Below are 26,827 nucleotides of genomic sequence, written 5' to 3'. Positions count from 1 at the left end.
CGGAGGGATGCAAAGGGTCTGGCAGAGCACCGGGTACAGCATGGAAGAAGCCATCGGATGGGAAAAAAACACAGGGTGGGGACCACGGCTTCATTCCTGCTTTAACAGCGATGCTCCATCACTCCAGACTCCAGCCTTCCACCCTTCTCTCGGTTCACCAGACCTGCTCACCTGTAACGTGCCTTACTCTGGCCCATTTTGTGGCACAAAACCAAACTTCACTTTGTTCTTTACTCCAGTGTTTATTTTGCCGCAGCAGAAAAGAGATGTTAAATGAAAGGCAGCAGCCCAGGTAAACTGTCCTTTTAAATTGACATAAAGGGCACTACTTTGCCCAAAAGAGGTCCTTTCAAGTCCTAAAAACTCCTTCCATCTTCTCACTGGGAAGTATTTCTCATTCTTACACTTGAGTAGTTAATATTATCTTTAAACCTTGCTTTGGGGGTGCAAAGTAGTCTAAAGCTACCTCCCCATCTCACCGAATGTTACACGCTATAAAATACATGTACGTAATAACAGATTCCTTTAAGATGTTGCTAGAAAGCCATTCCAGATTTGAAAAAAATTACACAGATCAGCCAGCAGAACACGACCCTCACTCCAATAAACAGCTTTTTAAACTTTGTTTGAATCAAGCCTTTTATTTATTTATTTGTAAAAACATGTTTAAAAAGGTTGGTACATAATATTACCAAGTACAAGGACACATCCTGCTACATACAGGACAACTGATGAAGTATTTTAATTACGTGTTGTTTGGCTGGGTTTAAAAGCCATGCTTGAGGAGCAACGGAGAGCTGCATTTACCAATCTAAAGTATGCACTGTATTGGTCAGTGCAGAAAATATGGAGGACCTTTGCAAACATTTTTTTTTTTTTTTTTAATTTTTATTATTATTCATTTAATTTGCACAAGGGAAAGCTCCCAGATTTGCTTCCAAAAGAAATGAAAATGCTCTGGGCAATAGCTCATGAGCCTGCAGCCCATTGCACAGCCTAATCTCTGAGCAAAATCCATGATTACTTTGCTTGCATAAGGAATAAGGTTCTAAAGTAGGAACCTGTGTCACTAAAGTAAACACACATATATATATAAATATATATATATTCATTGTGGTTGTGTATTTATTAATATATACTAGGAATAAAGAAAATTTATATAAAGACTTTGAAAATACAAGTGCACTGATCTACCTGTAAAAATCACGAGCTTGTAGATAGGCTGCACGCAAACTATAAAACCTGTGTGTTATAAAATCAGTGCTATATGTATACAAAGCAACACCACAAATTCACTCTGTGATAGCAAACAGCACCACCCCCAAATCTCCTACTTCTATCATCATGATCACTCATTCCTGTACCTGTGGTGGACATCAGCACGGGAGCAATTAATTCTGTCCTGGAAAGCAGTTGCCTAAATGCTACCAGCAGAAACGCTAGGATTGTTGCTTCAGGTCCAAGGCTTCACACATCGCGCCTCAATATAATCTGTTCTCTTTCAAGCTATTAAACAGTCACATGCTGATCTAACAGATCTAATTAGAGAAACTCCGTATTAGAGCTGCCTTTAGAAGGGAGCTGAGAGGACATACATTAAAGCAGAAAAAAAGGACTAAACTTACTAATTCAAGCTTTTCAGGCCTTTTTTTTTTTTTTTTTTTTCTAAGAGGTCAGCTCCTAGGTAAATATCTCAGTATTAACTGTATGAGATTTTAAAGCACGGCTCTAATTTTACAGTAGCTCCATAGCTACACACACTTCTTATATACCAAATGGGATTCTTGTAGTTTAGCTTAATCCTCTTGTCAAGCGGACTAATAAGGCACTTCGAGCACAGCGAGGCAGCACGGAAGAGCTGTTTCATGTTCCTGCCTGCGTAACGGCATGTCATGCAGCAATACTCAGCCAGCCCTTCAGCTTTTGTATTTGGTGCTAATTCTTGGTGTCCAGTAGCACTTTGGGTACCGTGCTACTAGCTTTGAGATTCTAAACCTGAAATATATGTAAAGGCCAGGCTTTAGCAGCGAAACCACATCTCAGCCATGCATGGGTTGTATTACTCCCAGAGCCTGGGCTGACCCAAGGAGAGATCCATTCACTGGGCATTATTATCATGCTTGAACTCAAAAAATTACAGACTCTGGTATTCCTAAGGAGAGTGAAGTTATCTTTCAAAGTAGTGCATGCATTTTTCATTTCACCTTATGCCAGATACACAGCAATACCCTCATTCATCTGCTATGGTAAGGTAGTAACTCCATCCCACCAAGGGACCTGGACAACTGCCTCAAGTCTATTTTGCTCACTATATATTCAGTTTTCATTGGTATTTCCTCAAGTTTAATTATGATGAAATCTCTGTAAGTGTACAGATGTAGTGCAAAAATACATACATGAGACCTATCTCCTCGTCCAGCCAGTACACACAGTGTAAACTCACAACCTATTTGTGTACCGCCTGCATCTGATGGGAAGACAGACAAAAATTGAAGCTAGTTCTTTCAGCACGTTATAAAGTTAATTTTGGCAGAAAACTGTTAGCAATATATGCTGCAATTTTTACATTGAAGTGACCAAGTGGTAAAGCCAACTAATGTAAGTATTATTTCCCCAACTTCTGGAATGTACAATGTCAAACAAGCATTAGACTTAGCTCAAAAGAAAATTTCTTTTCAGCTCTGTCCTGAAAGCCTAGTACAGTTTCTGCTTGGTAACTTTCTTGCTGTTCTCCATGAAAAAAAAATCAAACCAGAAATGACTGGCTTTTGGATCTTAAGGAAATTCCCCACTGGATTTCAAAACCAGACTGTGAGAACCACAGCCTGAGACTAAGCCACTAGCTAGGGCACAGCTCTGCTGCTGATTGTGCTCCATGTTAACTCTAGCCTAGTTAGATTTTTTTTATTATTATTTTTTTAATGCGAGGAACCAGTCATTGACCAACGCAGAGCCTTCCTTGTGCCAGCCACGAAATGAGGCAGGATAGGTCTGTCCCAGAAAACACGCCTATTTCTAACAGGTACATTTCTAGGACAAAACCACAGTGCTGCACAGACAGTGACAAAAGTTATGGATTGCAGTTCTCAGAGGCAAGTACTGCTCAAGGCTGAAAAATAACTTTGGGTAGTCAAATGAAAAAGATGATATGTTGCCCACAATTTTAAACAACTGTTAATAACTACATGGCCAGTTATTACGACAAAGAATACCGTACTTGTCCTGTCATCGCTTTGAGTATGGTTTGCCAGTGCCTTTATTTGGGCCCCCTCTTGGGGTTGGGATCTTGCTTCCCATAGAAGGAGGTCGAGCTTTTGCTCCTGAAGGATCTGGTTTCCTTAAATAGTGGCCACCTATTTTGCCTGTGAAGAGATCACACAGATCATTATTTGCAAGCACATCTGGTCTGAGCCTTGAATTTTATTTAGCATTCTGATTCTCAAGAAACATTAAGTCTGAACGACTAATATCAATAACTAAAAGTTGGCAGGCATCCAGTCCAAGAATCCTTCACCTCTCAGTGTATCAAAGTGCATCTTGTACCAAAAGTGGTAGGACTAAATGGTCAAAGTTCGTACCTCTAGGAAATTGCTCTCAAGTTTTAGCTTTACTGAGGCAGGATTTAAGTTCCTTCTAACATCTTCAAATTCTAAACAGCAGCAAACTAACTAGCCTTCTCATTAGCGAGTAGCAACAGCAAGGCTGAAGACAGAGAGACATGACTGTAGGTGGCAAACTGCACTCACTCACGACAGCTGAGAGACAATTTAACGGTTCTTTCCAGGAATTTGGGAGCAGTTGTGAAATGAAGATAGGAGCAAAGCAAAATTCAGACAGAGAAGGTTAACTCTAGCGATGGCCTGAACATGCAATGGATTAAGCAATCCTGAAAATAGCCTGAAGGGAGGAAAGTTTTGGATGGTACCTGCCAAAACAGTTATGGTGCTGCAAGCAGTGAAAATAGCTTTTTTACTTATTTTCTGTGTTCATGCAATAAGAGGATTTTGCATGTACTAAATAAACAAAGTCAACTTAAAAAAAAAAATCTGATGAGCATCAGTTTTGCTTTGCTGGTGAAGAAACTGCAGAGTTGTAAATTCTGCCCAGTTCCAGGCTACAAGCTGAAAAGGAAAAAACAGTATACAGCAGCACTAACTATTCAATTCATCTTGTGGTTAGGATTAGATTAGCATTCTCTGATGGGTCATTAAAAGGCAAAACAGGCTCTCAATTCACCATGTCAGTGTTCAGGGGCTTTCTGGAATGGTAACTGGTTAGCATCATTGCTGATTGTTCTATCCACAGCCATACTACTAAGTAGAAAGAAGACTGAAATGATAAAATTAACAGAAATGCCTGCTTCCTCCATCAATTGACCTTTAAATTATTATTATTGAAATTATTGTTACTGAATGATTTTGAGAACTTGCTTCCTAAGTGTACTGTAGTCTATAACAGCCTAAGAAATATCACTGATGTTACACAAACACAAAAAGCATGTTAAAAAAAGCCAGGTTGCTTTCAAGGGTGAAATACTTTTCTTAAGCAGTGGCAACATAGTAAGAAAGCATAATCGTTATCCCCCTTCCTCCCCAAAAAATCTTACCAGGCTGTATCAGAAGAGTTTTATTTATTGTGGGTAATCTCCGTGGATTCATTTTACAGCCATCTTTGCCCATTAGGTGAGACTTCCAGGCCTAAAATCAATTAAAAAGAAGTGATATTACAAACCCAGCAAAACTATCCAGTCTTTTATCTAGTCGCATAGTATGCACAAACATTTTTTCTTAAACATGGAGAAAAACGATATGGTGATAGATAAAGCATTCAATGAATAAAAAGAATATGAGCTGCTATTACTAGAAAGCATGAGAACCCCTTCAATCTAGAGAAACATTTGAGCAGAAGTAAGAAAAAATTATACATTCCCCAAATTCAAACACTACATACATTTCTCAACTGATATTCCAGGCTTGGTTACAGTATTTTCTGGGCTCCCCACCCTGGGCAAAGCCAGAAAGATTTAGGAAAAAAAATATTTTTGAGAATAGAAGCACTACTCAATGGTCATATCTTGCTGGAAGGAAGAAAATGACACAGATGATGTATCACACTGACATTTAACTGGAACTAACACTCAAAACAAAGTTGCTGTTTTGAGTGTCAGATGATTCACAAAAAGGACCGAACAGATACGTTAAATGTTTTCTGAACTACTAACTTTTGATAAATTATCAATAGTTATTTTCCACTGCTGGAAGCACATTTTAGAGCTGAGATTTCATTCACAGCATTACGCTGTTAAAGGAAACCACACGTAGGAAGGAGAGAGAGGTCATCTCAACTATCTTGCCAATCATAGCCAGTCTTGCTTGCTTCCCTCGTATCAATTTTTTGTGACACCCGTATCAACAGCATCTTAATCCTGAATGCTCTGTTGGATATGCTTAGTCCAGCATAATTTAAGCTTAACTTTAAACTGCATAACTTTAAGCATAACTTTAAGCTGCATAATTCCACTTGGAATATTAGGGCTGGTAAGGGAACACACAGAGCCTGGTAGTAGTTGGGAATTGGGAAAGCTGTGAAGTGTGCAGTTGCCTGTAGAGGAGGAAGACCAACACCAAATAGCTTGTAGCCCTGTGGCTCCCATATATACCTGGGAGAGAAGACCCAGTTTCAAATATTGTACCCAGAGAATGAGGTAGCCGTGACAGACCCCACAATGTAATAAATCCCCACAATGTAATAAAATCAGACCAATCTAGAAGGCAGTCTTACCTCTTCTCCAGGAGCAAAGTTGTCATGGCACAGAGGGCAATGGTTTGCCACTTGTTCTGGTTTGGCAGCTGAAAGGATTAGAAAAAAAGTGCAAGAATGGCAAAGACGAGCTGATTTCTAATATACAAGGAGGATCTGCACAACAAAGAGAGTAAGGCTGCCCTATGACTAAACCAGCTCCTCCTCTATTATCATTAATTTCTCCCAAAGAAGTCCCATGTTTAATCATCAGCTATATAACGACGAGATCAAAAGGAATGATGGACAGTTATCACAGAAGTGTATGGGCCTTACTTTACAAGGATGTGACACAGGCTTTCTTTTCTGTTCTCACTCATCCTCCCCACATGCATTGATGGAAGCAAAGCAGTTCAAGCAATGAAAAACATAGGGATTTATTCTAAAAATGTTCTCTCCTGAAGATTTATTAAAATTCTAAATCCACAGTGCAGTACCTAAATAGAAGTGGTTTGACTTTCCAAAAATATACAGTACTTGAAAGTCTGACAGACTTTACTTTTTAAAGTTCAACCTTCCTGTTTGAAATTACTCACCATTGCAAATCTTGCTCTTAATATGTTTGGGCAACTCATCCTTTGGAAGGGCCTCACTGCATCTCTGACATTTCCCAAAGCTATCCTTTTTATCACACTCAGTCAACAAGTGCTCTGTCAGGCTTGCTATTTCCACCACCTTCAACAGAGCAAGAGGTAAACAAGAAGATTTGTACTGTACCGAGTAAATAAGAACAGTATTTAAAAAAGCTGCTCGTATGATTTGTGGAAGTTAAATATCACTTTTCAAAGTGACACACAAAAAAAGTGAGATTTTAGTCCAGTTGTTGATACAATTTATAAGGCTGTTCTCTTCTAAAAGCACTATCCAAGATCACACAGCTGTGCTGAGAATTCATCTACCTTAGTTTTAAATGTTTTACACCACCTTAAAAGCAGAATAAAAAGTTAATGACCCATAGTCGCTCTAGAAAGTTTATGTCTGACCTGTCTGCAGTGCTCACATCTGGTTAACATAGGACAATGTTTCCAGTAATGGAGATCCAATCCTTCGTCTGTGAAGGATTCATCCCTTTCACCACAAAAAATGCATAAGCTGGGGAGGAAAAAAAAAAAAAAACCAGACATATATCACAACAATATCAGTAACACTATATACTGAAATGGATGATCCCCACTTCTCTTAGAAATTATTCTGAAAAATAGCTAACGTTTTGATAGACCTTATTTTCCCTGTGTAGTACTGACCTTAGGATAGGACACGAACACATACTACTATATAATTTATGGTAAATAAAATTTAAAAGCATTTGTTCATATAGAAAGACAATTCCACAGAAGCACCGAGATAAGCTCAGTTAACTGGCTTTCATGACTCCAGAATTTTCAGATGCTTTCTCTGTGCCCTTATCCTACAATACACATAAAAACTTCCAATATGTCTTCGCCTTATTTTATACTGGTAGCGGAACGTTAAACTGTGGCAATTTTTCATCCCACAAGCAGCTAGTCAGAAAACAAGTTCAAGGTTGTGCCATCCAGGCAGTTAAAAATCAACACCTAGGATTGCTTGGTGATAATTCCATATCTATTAGAAGAGATTTTCTTTTTCATTGTTTAAATGTTGAAGCTTTGACCTACTGGAGAAATGTTATTGTTATTAGCAGGTCATACAAGGTACTTAAGGCAATTAGAAGCTACTCATCTAACTTACTTATCCAAGTAATTTGCAACAGAGGAATGATCATCTGGGATCTCTGCCACTGCAGACTGTGGACTTCTGTTTACTGGGTAACCTGTAAAAAGAAAACTATTAAAACCAAGATCACATTTTAATTAGTTTTTGTGCATGCACAGAACACTCCAAAAGCAAGGCACACTTCAGATTCTGTAGCACACTGCTTCACAAACATCTAGAAATTGCCCTATTTTTCTTAATATTACTTGAAGTTACCTACCTTGATCCTTTGGCTTCTGAAAATCAGACTCCCTTTCCTATTGAACAAAGACATTTTTTAGTCAGAAATGTTCTTAATGACTGTGATGCTAACCATGGAGAAAAGTAATAGACTGTATCCTGATTTTGCTCTAGAATTAAAGGCTAAGAAGTAGAGCCAGCATTTGACAACCTTCATGCCTCAGGTTCTAGAATTGGAGGGATACAAATTTTAGACTACATTAGGAAAAACAAACCCCCAAATTAAACTAGACTGCTCAGGATGAAAATCAGTCTCTTAATGCATGTCATGGAGTCCCTCTTCCTTCTGCATCCCCTCACCCCTCTTAGAACTGACATTACTGTTGTCTCATTGCAAACTATCCAAGCCCAGGATACTTGAGGAACAAAAAAGGATTGGAAAAACACATCAAAATCAAACCCAAAACACCCTGACCTTTCCAGATTGAACTTCTGCTTGTATCTCCTTTAGAGCTGCCAGCTGATCTTGTAGAACTTTTATTTCTTCCTTCTTCTGTTTCTCTGCTTCTTCTGTTGCTGCCTTTTTCTGTGCCTGTCAAGAAAGACTCTTTCAGTCACAAAAGTTTTTGAACTGTATGTCATAAAGGAGAAACTGCAAAATATAAAATATCAGCATAGAACAAATGGTCAGTGCAGCACAAGAAATGGCCTGGTTGCTTTTAGATGCTCTCCTATGTGTGTCATTCAAGGTCTAACGTATCTATGAAATTGGTACATTGCTCAGTTGAATTCAACGTTTAAAGTAGCCAAGTATCTTCTACATTCTTATTACGTACCCTGATTTCAGCGTCAGAAAGTTTACCATCTATTTTAGCAAATCCATCAAAGAGTGTTTTATAGAGAACAGTCTTGCGAATGCTTGCATCATCAGGAGGAAGATATTCCAGTATGGCAGCTTTGTGCTTCCTGTACATATCGAAGATAATCCGCAAAGCTACATCACGAACTTCATAAACTCTGTGTTCCAAAGCTCCTGTTGCAAACTTAAAAGAACAAACAAACAAACAAAAAGGCCTTGTTTACTAGTGTAAGACAGCTATACTGCAGTGGCAGAAATCTTCATACAGACAACTTTTTTTCCAAATAATTTTTGACCTAGTGATTATTTTTCCCCCATATTAGCATTGTGCTTCCTCACAAGGCTGTGTGGTACCACCTCCAAGAGGCTCATAAATTCTAACAATTCACCAAGCACTCCAAAACAGACAAACAAACACAAATCCAACAGAAAAGAACTTTAAGTGCTGTAAACTCAGGCTCCTACCTTCATGACGTTGCTGATCGTAAACCCAGAGTTTTCAGTTCCCATATCTTTCAAGAGGCATTCCACTAATTCCACTTGACTCATTGCCAGATGTATTGGGGAATTCGGTTTTAGTGGTTGAACCAAATGAACTGGAACAATCTGAAGAGGTTTAACTTCACTACACAGTGCCATTTCCTATAAGCAAACGGAGAGTCAGTGTGCATGTAGGAACACTAAATAAGGAAAACGAACCATCTTTGCAAAGCAGTGTTATTTTAAGTTACTTATAAAAAGTTCAGTAAAATGAAATAAGACTTCCATAAAAAGTGGCTGCCTATTTGTTATTTTAGCAGAGAGAATTTGTTATTTCTATTTGGTACCTTCTCTAGGGAACTGCTTATTAGGGCAGTGCATCCTCTAGTAGCAGTGATATAAAAAAACAAAACACATCTTTCTTCTCTTCAGGCTACTTCCAATCTACGAAAATACATTTGTAACCATTTCTCATTTTCTTTCAAATATTCAATTACAAACCTATTGCAAAGAATCCAAGCAGTAGGAATAAAGTAATCAATCATTTTGGGGGTTCTAGTGACAGGCCAGAGCATTTCATACAATAACCTTGCTGCAATTTTAGTTATATCCCCAGCAAAAAGAAAACAAATTTTTCTTCTTTGTATAGATGCAAGTCAGCTTAGATGTTACCCAGTTGTTACCTCTGTGATGTTCTTAATGCTAAACAAGCTGCAATTTGAAGAAAAACTCCAACCTGAATAAAGTTAGAAGCAACAAGGCGAAGACGGGATGAAGAGTCTCCTGTTCTAGACAGCAAACTTGGAAGTGTTTTTTCCACACAATGAGAAGTTTCTTGTTTTCCCAGTTTATGTTTTGGTATATATTGTGTAACAATCATTTTTAAAAGTTTCAGGGAAGCTTGAAAAACCTAAATAAAAAAGAAAGAAACACTGAACAAAAATACCATACATATCCCTGTTTTCAGAGAATACTGTAAAATCATTTCTGTAGTTCCTAAGAAGAGCAGTAACAGAAATCTATAATTACGGTATCTGAAATAGCTTCCATTAACAGTGATAACTCTCCTCTGGAAAGCATGCTGTTAGGACATAGGTGAAAGGCTTCAGAATTCATTTTATAAACAATGTAGCTCTTTTTTTTTTTTTTCTTCTCTTTTTTTCTTGTTCGAGTCCCCTTAGGCTAACTGTAGTCTCCAAAGTTGGAAACTAAAAGTTGCTCCATTGCTGTATTTCAACTTTATTTAAAAACAAACAAAAAAAACTCAACCACAGCATTTACTGCATCAGCAGTTGTTTCTCAGGCTCATTACTCAGCCCAGGATGCTATTTTCCATGCTGTTGAATGCCAGACTTTGACAAATCCTTGATTCTAACTAAAAGCTGACATTCCACTTTTTTGTTTGTTTTTTAAAACTCATTTAATAGTAGTTTTACAAACTACTTGTTTAAATTATTTAAAATATCTTAACTACAGTTCTACAATTTTTGCTGTTCTTCACTGGAGCATTGTACATTATTTAAACTGATGGTTTTAAAGATATTCAGCATCTCGACTGCTGCAATAATAATTGCTTATCAGTCTCTGGAAAAGATACGTAATGTTAGGAATAGTACTTCACACAGATTCTATGAAAATTATTGCATACTACACTTGTTAATTCATTTTTTTCAATGCTACGAAGTGTACAGGATCTAGTCTGCAGCAATTACAATGTAAAAGGGGGAATACATAGCACACATAGCTGCTCTCCTCTTCTATGTGTGCACTTCCCTACATTCCAAGTGTAAAAAGTATATGCATTAACACTTTTTTCCATTATAGCTGTACTTTAAAAAAAAAAAAGTACATTCCATAATATGACAGTATTTTTGTATTTAAAATTATTCTGCTAGTTTGGGATTTGCTGCTGAGTAATCCTGACAAAACACTGAGTGGGTCCTTGCTGATTTCACTGGGACAGAGCTGATGTAACACATGGAGCAAATTGCAGGCTAGGGACCTTTTCTTATCAAACATATCACTACTTACTGAAGACACTATGTCTTTTATGGCTCTCCTTACAAGAAAAATGGCAGCCCTCATCATGTTCTTTAAATCCTCCTTTGGAGTGCTCACTGACATTTCCATCAGCTTCTGATATACAGCTAGTAATGCATCTTCTCGATATGACCAAGTTTTGGAATATGCTCCTGAGACCTGAACACAGAACAAGATTATCTTTTAAAAGGTCAGTACTGATATTTCAATATTTATTCAACATTCATATACAGAAACAGCTTCAAAAGAGCACATGAACTTAAGTATCCAATCCCCAGACATTTTCTACAGGAATCTGCCTTTTATTAAAAGTGGTGTTTCTGCGCATAGTTTTTGAGAAATGAGTAGTAAAATGGATTAACAGGTCAGGCTCTAGGAGCCACTTCAGGCACAGTAATGGTTTCTCTCCTTACAAAAGACCATACGCAGTGGCAAGTTACAGCTATTCTGGTAGGGGGTGCCCCTAAAGCTGACAACCAGACAATATATGCTTAATAGCTTATCAAGTAATCAATCCTAAAAGCTACATTGTCATACCACTGGTGAAAACAGACATCCATATTTCCAGTTTTTAATTTCAGAATTTTAGGTAACAGCTTTGAACTTGTAAAATTTGTATCCATGAGTCTTTGTTAACTGAGTGAAATCAAGTCAAAACAGGTCACAATAATCTACACGCTTATTTTGTTGTTCTTTACCAAGGCTTCTCCAAAAACTTCAATGGCAGGGCTGGCCTCTCTCAGTGCCTTCTCAGTTAATGGTTCTGGTTCCCCAGGAATGCCACTTCTTGGGGGATTATTGACATCTCCTTCAGTGCCCTCTGGCTCAAGGTACGTAATTGCTTCCTCAGAATGTTTACGGACAGCTGGAAGAGGTCTCTCATCGTAAGGTAAAAATTCAACCTAACAGACAAGATAAAAATCTCCTATTCTAGAAATGACTTAGATGTGAAGTTGTTTCATCATTAATCACACTTGCCTCAAGTCAATTCATTTTTTCCCCTCAAAGCGGTAGCACTTTACAATTAAGTACGGATGTTGAGGTTCCCATGAAAACATCACAAAGAAATGGAATCAGTGCTTGTAAGCAGTACTTATTTCTTATATACAGAATATCATAGAGCACACACAAAATGCCTTTTGTGGAAGTGCACACACCTACAGAAGAAATTATCTGTCTGTAGAAAGCCAGCAAGTCTCAGAGCTTTGTTTGTTTGTTAAATTATTTCATGTCAACATTCCATTAAGAGAGAATATTACTGCTACTAAAGTCAAAGCAACTCTTCATTAGATTTGCAAAGACTGTGCTCCTTACCTTACAGTCACATTCCAATAAATTTGCTTCCTGCTGTAGATAAAATACGATCTCCAAGAAGATTTATTAAGCTACTAATGGAGCAGGCAAAATTCAGCTGCCTGTCCTGCTCCAAAACTGGCTGTGTGACCTCTGAATAGTTATTTAATGTCTATTTTTCATTCATTTGTTTGTAAATCAGGTATAATCCCTTTTTTGCTTCAATCTCAATAAACATTTGTAACAAGCTTCCAAAGAAATTCGGGACAGAAAGGCCAATACCAACGGTTAGATTGGCACTGCTCAGCAAGACAGTCAGTTTCAGATACTGTACAAGCAATGACGACGATAACCCTAACAGACCCTGTTGTTTTGGAAGGCTGAATGCAAGATCATTTGCTGTGGTAGATTTTTGTGGTAACGGGTATGTTACTCACGTTTTCTTTGGGAAATGCCTCCCTGGAAGTTGTGGGATGAGCCACAGCGGGAGGAGAAGACTGATGGGGAAAAACTGGTTCAGGAGAAGCAGGCTGTCCTGCCTTTTCTTCTAGCAAAGACTCTGCATTCCAAACCTCTTCTTTTTGTGGTTCCATCTGCTCACAAGAAGGTGAATTTGTAGCTTTTATGTTAGCATAGATCACAGACTCCAAAGGCAATTCAGCTGGCTTTCGAATCTGAAAAGGAGACAGACAATTTGAAAGTAAGGCTAACAATGTACTAAAACCAAAGTTGTTACAGTTACAGCTTTGACAGTAAACAAGATTCTGGGGCTTTCTAATAAATATCAGACTTTACTCACAGATGTGCAACAACTTCCACTGGATGAAGCTTTATGAAACAATTTGAAAATAATTCCCTGTTGGGTGCGTGTGTGGAGAGATTATAAATGTTTCCATTCTGAGAACAACAGAAAATTTTAACCATCTTACGACATTTTCTGTATGGTTACTCATCACAGCAGCGTAAGCCTATTATACCCCCAATGAGAAATACTTCAAAATACGAAGAAAGTACTTTATGAATCTGCATTGGGTAGCCCTGGAATAATATAGAACATTCAGGAATCTAATGTCATTTGCTTTAGACCTTAGCATTGTAATGTAAAGTAATTTATGGAGAACTAAGCTTGTTCATAAAACGACACACGCAACTCTTTGGTTAGGGAAATCCACAATCCAAAGAGAAAGCTTAAAAATCCTTATGTAATTATCATAAAATATCTGTGCAACAACTCTTATTCTCTGAATTTATCTTGGATGCTCTGCCATTTCTATTTACAATACCCGTGCGACTGAATCAGGAGTAACAGCCTCCTGAATCAGGAATAACAGCACTCACCATCAGCTCAGCATCCAGAAGGTTGTGGAGCTGCAGTTGCTGATACACTTTCAGGCGGTATGCTTCCATTTGTTGTTTTTTCTTTTTAGCAAGATCATAATCCTCTTTCTCTACAGCATAGCGTTTCTCTACTTCATACCGTCCAAGTCGTTCCCCTACCTAGAAAACATTTTAACAAGTTAGCTTGGAATCACATTATTGCGTACACATAGACATAGTATTTCCAACCAAATTATTAAATCAAGTTGTCTGAATTTACAATTATTATTTTTACAACATACTGGAAGTAATTACAATACCACATTAAGCTAGGGCTCCTGATGGATCACTGGAGAACCATGTGACTTCAGAGATAAACAGTCTTTACCAATACCTTTTGCAAGTCTGCAATTGCTTGTTTGAGTTTCTTGGCATAATCGTAGCGTTCATGATGGACAGCTTCACGCTTTTTCTCATCTAGTCTACGTATTATCTGAGCAACTTCTGGATCCTGGTACATATCAAAAGCCAAATCATCCAGAGGCGAAATGAAATCAGGTTTCCTGAAGATATAAAATGAAAAAAATAAATCCGAATTGACCTATCAGAGAGTTTGTTTTCTGTTTTCACTAGCAGGGAACCAACAAAATACAGAGACTGAACACTAATTCAGACCAAGAAGTTTCGGCAGGGTATATACAAAAGAATATCTTTACCCGAGGTATGTTCCATCTAAGGCAGGATCATCTGATTTACTTCCTAAGTAGTGGTCTATCAGCTTTTCTCTGGAAGGCTTTGTGGGGAAAGAAATAAATCTTAATACATACTCATCAACAACATGTATGTTCAGGACAGAAATTCTGATTTACAACAATCAATGTAAGCTATGCACCTCATCCTACTTCTGTGTTGGGTCATATTGAAATATTAGAATTTTAAGAGGCTGAAAATGCAAATGTTCCAATTAATTTTAATTTTAATTTTTTTTTTTGCACCCACAAGTTAGGCTCAATTCTTGAGATCTTTCTGGCTTCAAAGTAAGATAAAAATCAATACAGGGCAGCTCTGCTGAAGCATGAAACTACCAGAAGAAAAATGCATTCATTATCTCAGAAACTCTGCAACTGAACATGTGTAGCAACAGTAAAAAGACAGGGATGCTTTGCACTTACATTATTATTGCTGTCATTACTGTAGTCTGCTGGATCTCCAATGATATTTATAGCAACTAGGGCAACCTGGGATAGATTTAAAGAAAATGGAAATGCAAAAGGTCATTAACTTTTCCTCATCTTACAAAAAATTGAAATGGCATGCTTAAATACACAAGCACAATTAGTCACTAGATAGTTTGTGCTGATATTCCTTCAGAAGTGTCATCATCTGAAAATTATCAAGTAGTGATTTATTTAAATTCATATCACCTCTCCTTTTTCCTTTTTTTTTTTTTTTTTTTTTTTACTTTAATATAGGAAAACGTGTAATGTCAACATTGCCTACAAAATTAATCTGAAAACAACCATTTGGTAAAATACCTTTGGATGTTAACGTTATTGTTTGTCCACTTGATTGCTGAAAGTTAAAAACAAGATCTGCTTTGAGGTTGTTTTGTTTACTTGTTTTGTGAAAAAACACAGACCACGTTTCTGTTGTCAAACATGCCCTTTTTATTTTATATGAAGATACCCAAATATTCTTCATATTGACACACTTATTTTGTGTCACTCTTCACCTTCCATGAATTTGACATCAGTGAGTTGGTAACAACATTTTTCTTAAGCAGAAGTACTTTCACTTGAAAAATACCTTAAGCAGTGGAAATATTTTAGCCACCATTTTAGCTCAGTTGGGACTGTTGTGTAAGATCTTCTGCAAAATCTTCTTATAGTGTTGCAAACAAACAAATTAGGACCTGTGATCTCCAGGGTGGTATGCTTGCAAAGCACTAAGTGAAGTGCTAAATGCACTTCAAGCTTCATTAAAAATTTATTACCAAATCTGTAGATCACATCGTACAGTCATCAGTTGTTCCCTTTCCTTGTCTGGGATGGAAGTGAATAGTCACTACAGAATTAAGAGGCAAATATTCACTTTTTCTGTATTTGGATGGCTGGACAACACCTTTGCTTAATGCCACATAAGACCCCAAAGTGGGTATGAAGTGACCACAAAACTGTACTGAGAGGAAGTGCTTTGTCTTCAGCACAGAACCTGCTTTGCATGCTAAAACTCAAAATGAAAGAGAACCATATAACATGCACTTGACTCGTTTGTTCTAGATAAGTTGCATGCATTTGATCACGAACAAAAATAAACCCAGGAGCTTTCAAACAGCATTTTCAGCTTCTGAAATTAAGGGAGCAGATTTCTATGTCAGCTCTGTGCTACTGAAACCTCATCTAGCTTACAAAATAAGGGCTAACTCAACTTACCTGACTGTACAAGTTGTATTTATTGACATAATTTTTATGGAAAATCAGCTTCAGGTACTGGCCAACTGCATCCATATAAACAGATTTTAACTCTCGTGCTTTGAAACCAGTCTTTTCATTGTCTGAGAGAGGGACATAACTGAGAAGGAAAATGTAGCAAGTAAGCAAAGCAAATGTACATAAAAAGAGATGTGCATAAATAAAGAGAGAGAGCTCTAAAGCTAAAGTGTTTCAGAAAAAGCTCCATTAAAGACAAAAGGCAATTTGTGTGATTTGAACACCCGGAGTAAAATTCTATCCCCAATTATACCTGAGCCTCCTATTTAGCCTCCAGCCTCAAGGAAGTATGGTATGCTTTGGTGTATCAATGTTGCATGCAATACATTGTGAGTATTATTTCCTTCTGAGGCCTTTCTGATTAAGGTAATACAACAATTTAGAGCTTTTTGACTTACCCTAGTCTGTGAAACCTCTCTGACTGATAAGGAGCAAAGTATTCAGGTAAGCTTTCACTGATGTAGAACTCGATTTTGCTTGAAATCATGTATTGGTGGGCAAGCAACTGCAGTTTTCGTATTCGGCATCTTTCCACCAACTGCAGAACAATTTCCTGGGGATACTGACAGAGTCTGAAAGCATACACAATTTTGAGTCATCTTTTTAAAGAAGGACTTCACTTTCAACTTGAATAACATTTAATTATGAAACTTTTCAAAGTTTGTTGTCATTACATATACTGTAAAAACAAAGAGTTCCAAAGAGTTGAAACAATTTTTCTCTTCTCTTTATTGCATGCATATGTTAAAGTGCCCCATATGCCTCAAGAAGATGTGCTGAGAAGACTATACTTTTAATGCTAAGCCAAAGCAAATTCTAAGATGACTGACAAGAACAAAAATAGCTCCTTTTATTTTCTTTTAAAGGTCTCTTTTAAATGTAATGCTGTCTTCAGGTGGTAACCAAGGCTTTTTTTCTTCTTTTTTTTTTTTTTTTAACCCCAGCATAAGGATTGTATGGGGTTGAAGTAACTTAAAGATTTTTCGGTTTTATAATGGATTTGGATGTGGTAAACTGCTCTGAACATGCATGCTACACCTCCCATGCGTTTTAAACTCAGTGCCTTAACACAACACACGTTCCTCTCCCTGGTAGTACCTTGGTGATCGCCAGCCGTTCACTGTTGGCGCGTGAACCATCAGCTCTTTTGCGCTGAAGCCATCTTCGTGTCCTGATGAGCTAACGACTATAAAACCGATCTTGTGTGGCATCCTGCAGAAGTGAGCTAGACAAAACAAGGATGTTTTAAACTTAAGCTAGATCCCTAGAAGGTCAATAAAGGAACACTGAAATACTACAGGCTAGGAATTCCACCTCGTGGTCCATCAAATCAGCAGCTGATGACTATAAATCTAGTTTTTCTTTAATACTAGCACCATAAAGCACACTAGGTATATTCTTATGCTGAGTGTTTTACTAGTAGTTAGTGTTTGGTTAACTTGTGCAACAATTTGACTATAAACTCAATTAAATCTACTAGTCCAAGACAGAGCTTGAAACTACTTGCTCTGGCGTGCCCAGGAGCAACCCTTTGGTCTTCAGGGCAGCCTGAGGCGCACGGTGAGCAGCCAGACGTACGGAGTGCGTTTGAACCAAGATGAAAATAATAATAAAATAACGATAATAGAAAGGAAGAGAATTAATTCAGCCGAAAGCTGCCCGACACTGCTTCACAACTGTGCATGCATCCAGGCCGCTGACAGGGACAGCAGCAGAAGGAAGATCCTGACGGGCAGGACAGACCCCACAGACCCCCAGGCCCTTGCCGACATGAAGTAATTAATTAAGCAATTAATTCCCCTCCTCCCTTCCTCCCTCCTCCGCGCCCCCAGCCGGCCTGGCGTGGGGGGGGGCGCACAGCGTCCCGCAGGCCTCTGCCACAGCGGCTCGGGAGGGAGCCCGGCCGGGCCGCAGACAACCCCAGCCCCACACAGAGACCCTGTAGGGTCCCGGGCAGGGCCCCTCAGCCGTTCCCAACCCGGTCGCCCCCCGCCATGCCCCGTCCCCCTCAGCCGGGCCGGGCCGGGCCGGGCCGGGCCCATCCCCTCACCTCAGCGCGGCCCCGCGGCCGGGCCGCCCGTCGCCTTGGCAACGCCTCCCCCCCCCTCCCTCCTCCGCATCCCCCTGTGGCGCATGCGCACAGCGGCGGCGGGAGCGCGGGCGGGAAGGCGGCAGGAAAATGGCGGCCGAGGCGCCGCTGCGGGGGTTCCGCCTGAGGCGGGCGGGCAGCGCGCAGAAATTCGGGGTGGCGGCCGGCAGCCTGCGAGGGCTGCTGAGGAAAGGCTGCCGCCTGCTGCAGGTGCCGGCCGGGTAGCCGGGGAGAGGGTCCCCGGGTTGCCGGCATCCCCCCTGACCCGCCCGCGGGGCAGGTTCCGTTGGCAGGCAGCCGGCTGTGCCTGTACGAGGACGGCACGGAGCTGAGCGAGGGCTTCTTCCGCACGCTGCCGCCGCAGACGGAGCTGGTGCTGCTGGGCGCCGGGGAGAGCTGGCAGGGCTGTGAGTGGGCCGGGGGGGGTGCTCGGGGGGCGCTGGGGATGCCCCGTCCCTGAGGCGTCGGGGCTGGGTTGGGTGAGGAGCTGGCAACGCGATCAAAGGATCAGACAGCTTGGAAGAGACCTCCGAGGTCACCCAGTCCAACCTAACACTAACCAGTCCTTCACTGAACCCTATCACCAAGCTCTACATCTAAACGGCTTTTAAAGAGCTCCCTGGAGGTATTTAACCTCAACCGCTTCCCAGGGCAGCCCATCCCAATGCCTAACAACCCTTTCCGTAAAGAACTTCCTAATGTGGTTGTGGCATCCCTGTCCACAGCAGGGGGTTGGATCTGGTGATCCTTGAGGTCCTTTCCAGCCCAAACCATGCTGTGAATCTATGAAGGACCCACACCAGCATCTCCCTGAGCTGTCCCTGCTTCATCCCCCACAGGTGTCAGCGACGTGGAGCGGCTCCTGGCTGCCTTCCACAGCCAGCGGGATGCTGTCGTCGAGGCTGCACGAAAGCTGCTCTCTGACGAGCAAGCGCCCAGGAGGCAGAAGCTGCTGGCAGACCTCATCCACAACCTCCAGGAGAACATCGCAGCGGAAGACAGGCAGGAGGACAGCAAATGGTTTGAAGGTAGGTGCCTCAGGCTGGACCTAGCTCCCCCGGGCATGGTGTTCATCAGGAGCAACAGAAAGATTTTAAAGTTTTTTTTAAAGTATGTACATATTTCTGTATCAGGAGAGGGTTTTAAAAAACCCGCCCTATTGCTTTATCCAGTACAGTTTTAAAATGCAGGTAACTTTTTTCCCCCACTGACATTTCATAGAGCACATTTACATTCATCTAACAACTTGCTGATAACATGTTGATAATTTGCACACATCAGCCAGCCAACCTTTAGACTTTGTGAGTTCACTCTCCAGTTTCCAGGTCATTGGCACAGGTCTCTCAGTCATTTTCTCACAGTCTGAGTGTTCCATATGTACACGTTAATGAAAAACATTTAACAACTAAAACATCAGCTACTGTTCTCGAAACAGATGGTCCTTTTAAGTCATGACAGCAGGATAGCCTTGAAACAGTAAAATATGGAAAGGAAAAAATACCCATGCATACTGATTTTGTGAAAAGAAGGGATAAATATCCAGCTAAGCAGATGCAGAGAACTAAAAGCATTGCACTAAGTTACAGCTCTCTTATCTAACTCTCTCTAGGCCTAGAGTCTCGTTTTAAGAACAAATCAAGCTACATGCGGTACAGTTGTGAAAGCAGAATACGAAGCTACATGAAAGAGGTAAAAGTTTCTGTTGAGGTAACTTATTTTCAACTTGCTAATAACAGTAATTCTGTGACTACATGTATATTAAATGATTTATAGTCCAACACGGTGGTTGTAAAAGAATCTCAGACTGCTATAAGAACTAAATTGTTTTTATTTTTTTTTAGGTTAATAATTTTATTTCAAACGTTCATCCTACAGCAAGGGATGCATATAAAAGGATAATAGACCTGATGTCGGATAAACTGAAATCTGCGAAATACAATGGCTGCTACTTTGACAGGAGAGAGGAGGAAGCAGTCCGCCTGTGCACTACGGAGGGATGGTTCTCCTGTCAGGTACGTTCAGCCCTGTTTAAAGCAGAGTCTCAGCGTGTGGCTTGCAGTGACAACATTAGATGTTAGGGGAAGGAGATGGTTATTTGGATGCTTGCGTAGAGAAGCAGGAGGTTTGGCAGGGTGGTGTTATCACAGCATGCATGATCTGTCTCTGGTCACAGCAAGTGGAAGCTGTGACAGTCCTGGGCTCGGACTGAGCTGGCACGATGAACACTTCGCCTTTCATTGTAACTACTTTGTTTTACAGGGACCTTTTGACAGAGATGACTGCCCATGTAAGCATTCCATCAATCCCTACAGCAACAAGGAAAGCAGAATCCTCTTCAGTACCTGGAATCTTGATCACATGTAGGTATAATGCATCTATATGTGTCCCTGGTGAAAACCATCAGACCTGTTTTCAGGCATTGTGCGCTTGTGAAGCAAATGGGATTTGCTAAACTAATTTCTTCAAGGAAAAGTAAACAACAAACCTAGTTATGGTGAAAGAATTCAACATCTACCTTGCCCTAAAAGGAAGATGAAGAAATATCATGAGACAGTTTTGCTGGCAATGTTGCTTTCTCTTTTGCATTTTACAGAATAGAGAAGAAACGTACTGTTGTCCCAGAACTGGCAGAAGCTGTCAAAACACGAGATGGAAGAGAAGTGAACTGGGAATACTTCTATCAGCTACTGTTTACCATAGATAATCTAAAACTTGTACATATTGCTTGCCATAAGAAAACGGGTCATAATCTCAGCTGTGACAAGACTAAAATTTACAGAAAAAGGAAGCAAACCCACGAGATTTCATAGTGCTATCTCTGAAAGTGACTTGTTTTTTTACAAAATCATGTGAGATGGTGGCATTTTTAAATAGCTCATTTCTTAAAAACTTATTTAGCAAGTCTCTCCTGGCAAGGACTTCTTCCTTTATCACCACCAGTGCCTTAATTCAATTGCAATCTCAAAAAGCATACGTTCAGATCATGCCTGATTCTCTCACCTTCTCACTTACTACCAGCCTTCCTTAAACGACAGTGTGGTAATCTGACTCATAACTGTGTCATGTAAAAATGAGGCCAGGGGCTGACACTGATTATACCTTATGATCTCTTTCTCAGTATGATAAGTGTAGGCCTAAAACTTACAGTAAACAGAAACTTACACAAAATACTTCTTAAAAACTGAGTAGACTATTTTTATGAACATTAGGCCAAACAAAGAGTACTTGAAGGTGATTATTTTGCGTTGTGCCTTTTCCAGGTAGACAACCTGTGTCATTTCAGAGGTGCTAAGTGATTCAGTGGCAGAGCTGCTGCCTCTTCTGTTGCAAAATAGCTGCACTCATCCATGACCCTTCCATTTACTGTTGCATAGCTGCAGATCCTCTAGAAGGAATCGCAAGGCTCTGGTACATCTTTGCATCTGCCACCTTTGTTCTTTATTATCTCTCTCCCTGATTTCCTTCTCCCTAGTCTTCACCTCTTTAGCTTGAGCTTGCTTGAAGTAGCACATGCAGTTTTATTACGTAACAATCATGTTTGCTGCCTTCAAAAATGTTGCTTCCGTAAAACACTCCCTACCTCTCAGGTAACAAAATCCAAATAGATCATTTTCTATTTTTAAATACCAGCTGATAACAACTGAACATTCAGGGCCCATCAATGGAAACAACATGAGTATTTTTTAAATAAAAAAAATCACTGCCATCTTTGTGTGTGTGTGTGTGTGCAGGTAGAGGTGCATGAGTAGTTAATAAGGTATAACGTAGCATGACCAACGCAGCCTAGAAAGATTTCGCATGGGGGAAGGTGCTTATGAATGAAGCAATAGATACTTTGTGCTGTGTAAATGACATACTTCACTTACCTCTGTGGAAGAGCTCTTTTAATTTCTTTTCTTATCAGTGGTTCTGTTACTTCTCCGGGTAAATTCAGCTAGTCTAGACAGAATTGTATTAAGGCAGTAGTGCTGTGTGAGCCAGGGCTTACATTTCTAGGTCTTGGAAATGCAATTTTGCTACAGACAGCATTAATCTACTTCAAGTACAAAATGTGATCCCCTTCCCAAACATTTTAACTTGAAATCTAAGTAGGTGCATTTTCAATACAGGATTTCCAGTACCAATGTATTGAATTGATCCTGATCACCTTACTGAATATACACAAACTAACAGGTGAAAACACACACAGTTTTGACTTCGGTGAAGGAATCGCAGCAATGTCATCTAAAACACCATTTTGCACTGTGTGAAACTAAAATGAGTGTCTGTGTGTGAAGACATTGGCTAGAAAAAAGGCAACAGATACGGCATTTAAGGAAAGCTGGGAAAAACTTCAAGATGGAGTAGTGCTGAAAACCGTGAATAAACTATTAAAATATTAAGATTTTTCTGTGTTACAGAATTAGAGTAAAAATGAGCCAAGAACTATCGTTGACAGAAACAATGCATCAACTGGAGTGGGAATGTGAATAAATTAACATGTCATGCATATACAATTTGTTTGGCTTTTGATTTTTGAATGTTTAACATGCTATAGCTGTAGAAATTAATATTTATTTAAACCATCTGCTGACTATATTTTCTCTGTATTTTTAGAAATAGTTTCTTCTACATTTATAACAATATCTGGAAGCCTATTGCATAATCACACTTTCAAAGTATTATCATAAACATTGGATGAGTTAGCAATTCCTGAAATCATCTGAGGCTGCTCACTATTTTTTAAAAATGCAGGCCAGAAATACATTTGGAGGACTGACCTACATCTCCTTAGTGATCAATATTCATTGGTCTATTGATGAAGTCCTGCACCAAGAGGACTTAATTCTTCCTTTATCACCATCGATGCATTTGTTTACAAAAATTTCATAACCCTTGGAACTAAACTGAAAATACAGCACAAGCTGCATTACAAAACTATTAAAAAGAGCAACTCTTAAAGCTGATCTGATGGAAGAGGGAAGCAGTCAGCTTCATTCCATGTGGTGGTTGTTCAGAGAACTGAGGAGCAATACAAAGTTACCTAACATCCAGAAATTAAAACCACTGAACTCCTGTTGGCATACGTGCATTGAGTTTTGCCAGCAGAACTGCATTTTAAAGGTTCAGTCATATTTTTAGATGAAAACAATGCAATGCAACAAAACTTACACAACAGAGGCTGGTGTCCCTCTTTGGACTGTGCTATCAGCTGGTTGCTTTACTAGCTATAATGGCAGGCATCACAGAATTAAAAGAAAAAGGACTGTGTTCTAAGATAATTTTTAGAAAGGAGGGAGAATAGACCAAATGTTCCCTGTAAGTATGAACTCTAGTTTATAACAAAATAATAAAAACTTGTGCTTTCCATGCTTTATTATAAGTAATAGTGATAAAATGATAAATTACAATTTATTTTCAAATTCACTGAAAATTCAAACTGCCACAGAAAATTGTGGGAGAACACTGCATCTGACAGTTCTAGGGAAACAAACTATACCCGTTCTCTGGTTTAAGAAAAGGCAAACACTGACAAATCACGCTAGTGATACAGCCAACCACCATTACACCATCAGAAAGAAAAAAGGTTTTTGTTTTACAGTTTCTTGCTAGAGCACATCCTCTTCCTCCTCCTCATCTTCCTTTGCAATGAAGTGTAGCCTTCTGAATTCCCGCCTGCTCATTGTTGTGCTTGGGAGTGCAACTGCTGGCTGATCCTTTAAGGAAAAGATAAAATCATTACGTCAAGTTCCTGCAAATAGCAGACCTCCCACATCTCCAGCAGTTCCCATTCTTCCACACCGATACACGAGGCATTAACACACACCTCTTCACTTGGAAGTGGTGGCATCCAATTAAACCCTTAGCTAAAGCAGAAGGGCTTGGAGGGGAGCCTGTCTGAATCAGCCAAGGCTCATGGTCAAAGTGAGGGCTGGCATTTCTTCTGCGGTCTTGAAAAGGATTCAGAGAGGGTTAAGCACTCTACAGACAAATCCTTACTACTCCCACTAAACTATAAATTGTCTCCCACTAAACACTAATCCTCATTAAACACCTGAAAGATGAAAGCATCATTTGTCCAAAGGCAAATAATGTTCAATGCAGACCTGAGATTCAAATTTAAAGTTTTGGTCCCTGAGCATTCCAAAAGCAGAGGTGGCCACAAACCAATTTCCATCCCAAAGAATTAAAACATTCCTGGATAAGAACCAGAGACCAATGAAAAACTGTTTTGAAAGGATAACACTGTTCTACTGTAACACAGCCATGTATATTTTTGTGAGTAAAAAGGCTACCTCAGAGAACTGGAATAATAAAATCTAACCAAGAAGGATTTTGCGTCTGAAATAAATTCAGCTTGTCTCTGACAGAGACAAATCATTCCATTTGGTGGATGGGGATATTTCTCTATCCGACTACCAACACTGGTCACGCTTGCCAACAATTTTGAGACTAGCCTAATATTGAAACAGAACAGAACTGAGTCTATAAAAAGTGAACAGGCTTTCACCATCTTACCTGTATAAAGTCAATGTTTCCAAAGAACCTGTCCACTGGCATTGGCTGGTTACTGTCTTCATCCAAGAAAGCGCTGTTATCTAGTTCCATCAGTTTCTTTGGGACATCTCCATCCTTCAAGCTAGACTTATCTGAAAATACAGTCTCACAGCTCTCCTCTTCACTGCTGACATGACTTTGCAGATTTTCGTTGCTTTCCGTTTTTGAAGCAGCACTACTTGATTTCTCTGCAAATGGCTTCAAAGAAACTTTATGTTCCTTTTCCTGTCTCTCTTCACCAGTCTCTGGAATGCTTTCACCTTTTTTCTGTTGAATTGTATTACAGTCTCCTGAATCTTCTGAATGTGAATCCTCAGCAGATGTTTTTGGTGCTGCTTTCCTCACTGCAAGGTTCCCAGTCCCACATGTACAACCTTCTAGTTCTGATTTTACTAGACTGTTTTTTTCACATTTTAGCCTCTTTGAGGGTTGTCTGTCAGCTGCTTTGCGTGAAGAAGACTGTTAGAAGAAAAATCAGATCGTGAAGCTATTTAAAAAAAACTAACTAAATAAATAAATCACCAAATCTCATTAGTGGCAAGGCTAGATGTGAAACTGAATAGCTCCATCAGGTGAGCAGCCAGCGTTTGTCAAGGAACTGCAGCCTGATTCTAACCCGCAACACTAAACAAAATAATTACTAGAAAATGCATGTAAAAAAGAGGCGCAGATAGGTTATGCTAGACCACAACGTGTAGCTCATCACCAACAGGAATCTTCTCAAACAATAAACTAGTGCAGGACATGGCTAATCACCATCTTCAGGTTTTCTTAGGGATGCTATAGATCATAATTAGCGTAACAGAACGAACTACCATCTGCTGGCAGAGCCTGCTGGTAGGGTAACACCACACTGCACAGACTCCTTCCACAGTACTTCAAATAATTAATTATGAATCCAAAAATTAACTCTGTAGCACACAGCCCCACTCAGGCTCTGCATTTTTGCACACACGCTTAATAAAAGGTGGGAAAGGTGGAACACTCACGTAAGCCCTGTGGGTAAACCCGACAGAGCATCACTCAGCTGGCAGCTGTTTATAATTAGTCTCCCTGCAGTTCCTAGGGCAGATTTTAAGTCTTTTGGAAGCCACGGGTGCCAGAGCAGCCGTGTACACCTCACTGTATGCTCACAGCCCACACCACGCATGGCAGTGATGGCAGGGAAGCAGTTGATATTTCCTTGCGATTAGCAACTTGCACGGGGCACTGAGGGGCTATTTCACTAAACATTAATCGCACAGAACTGCCCGAACGGTTACAACCCATGAAACCACACGGAAAACTAAGCTATTTTACAAAACGCAAGACAAACTACATCTGTAGGGACTGCTCGCCAGCCGGGGCCACACCACCAAACGCCACCAGGAGGGCCGAGGGCTCCCCGGTCGGGCGCTGGGAGGCACAGGCAGCACCCAGAGGCCGCCCCGGAGGCTCCCCCCGGGGCCCCGAGCCCGCAGCGCCCCTCACCTGGCGGCTCCTCCCGCGGCCGGCCCCACGCGAGGCCCCGGCTCCGGCCCGCCGCGCCAGGCCGCCAGCCGCCATCTTGGGGGGGGGGGACGGCGGGAAGCTCCGGCCGCCATTTTGGGGCCGGGCCTTGGCCTCGGGCGGCCCTCGCTGAGGAGGGGCGAGGGGAGGCCTCGGCCCCCGGGGCGGGGAGAGGGGGGCTCCGGGCCGGCCTTTGGGGGCACCACACAGACCAACGCAGCCCCCGGCTTTGCCCCCCGGGCAGGGTGCTGTTAAAACCGGCCTTTGGCAAGCCAAAACCGAGGAGCCGGCGCCCCGCTCCTCCCCGGTGCGCCGCTGCCTGTGAAAAACAGCGAGCTGTGCCCGCTGGCTGTGTGGGGTATAAACATTGCAGGTCTTCCACTTGCATCTGGAACAGCACTAGCTTCGGTTTTAAGATGTGCGGTTGGGGACTTATTATTCAGATATGCCTCTCGGTTCGCTTCCGCAGCCCTCGGGGAACGAATTATGTTAGAAACTCAAATCCCTCTTTAACTTCAAGGA

At 40.5% G+C, this 26,827-nt stretch overlaps 3 protein-coding genes across 3 annotated transcripts; 1 reads left to right on the top strand and 2 right to left on the bottom strand.

Moving 5' to 3' along the window:
- Positions 1-1,107: 1,107 nt before the first annotated feature.
- CEP104 (centrosomal protein 104) lies at positions 1,108-18,296 on the bottom strand. The gene is made up of 22 exons (XM_032201392.1): positions 18,242-18,296; positions 17,290-17,416; positions 16,590-16,763; positions 16,135-16,273; positions 14,875-14,940; positions 14,419-14,495; positions 14,097-14,265; positions 13,724-13,882; positions 12,823-13,059; positions 11,791-11,994; positions 11,084-11,251; positions 9,789-9,962; positions 9,038-9,214; positions 8,550-8,756; positions 8,189-8,305; positions 7,754-7,790; positions 7,510-7,591; positions 6,783-6,891; positions 6,336-6,474; positions 5,782-5,849; positions 4,607-4,697; positions 1,108-3,362 (listed from the first exon to the last, which is right to left on the bottom strand). Exons 2-22 carry the CDS (start codon positions 17,400-17,402, stop codon positions 3,226-3,228), a joined length of 2,844 nt encoding a protein of 947 aa, XP_032057283.1. The 5' UTR covers positions 17,403-17,416; positions 18,242-18,296; the 3' UTR covers positions 1,108-3,225.
- Positions 18,297-18,370: 74 nt separating this feature from the next.
- On the top strand, positions 18,371-22,753 carry DFFB (DNA fragmentation factor subunit beta). The gene is made up of 7 exons (XM_032201695.1): positions 18,371-18,490; positions 18,561-18,687; positions 19,120-19,308; positions 19,890-19,969; positions 20,122-20,292; positions 20,540-20,640; positions 20,874-22,753. Exons 1-7 carry the CDS (start codon positions 18,371-18,373, stop codon positions 21,088-21,090), a joined length of 1,005 nt encoding a protein of 334 aa, XP_032057586.1. The 3' UTR covers positions 21,091-22,753.
- An 864-nt stretch (positions 22,754-23,617) lies between these two features.
- On the bottom strand, positions 23,618-26,378 carry C21H1orf174 (chromosome 21 C1orf174 homolog). Its single transcript, XM_032201626.1, has 3 exons — positions 26,288-26,378; positions 24,779-25,276; positions 23,618-23,976 (listed from the first exon to the last, which is right to left on the bottom strand). The coding sequence occupies exons 1-3, from the start codon at positions 26,360-26,362 to the stop codon at positions 23,869-23,871; spliced, it is 681 nt and encodes a 226-aa protein (XP_032057517.1). The 5' UTR covers positions 26,363-26,378; the 3' UTR covers positions 23,618-23,868.
- Positions 26,379-26,827: the final 449 nt, after the last annotated feature.

This window comes from Aythya fuligula, chromosome 21 (assembly GCF_009819795.1).
Source record: "Aythya fuligula isolate bAytFul2 chromosome 21, bAytFul2.pri, whole genome shotgun sequence".
NCBI classification, from domain to species: Eukaryota; Metazoa; Chordata; class Aves; order Anseriformes; family Anatidae; genus Aythya; species Aythya fuligula.
This window is presented reverse-complemented; position numbering and strand designations above follow the sequence as displayed.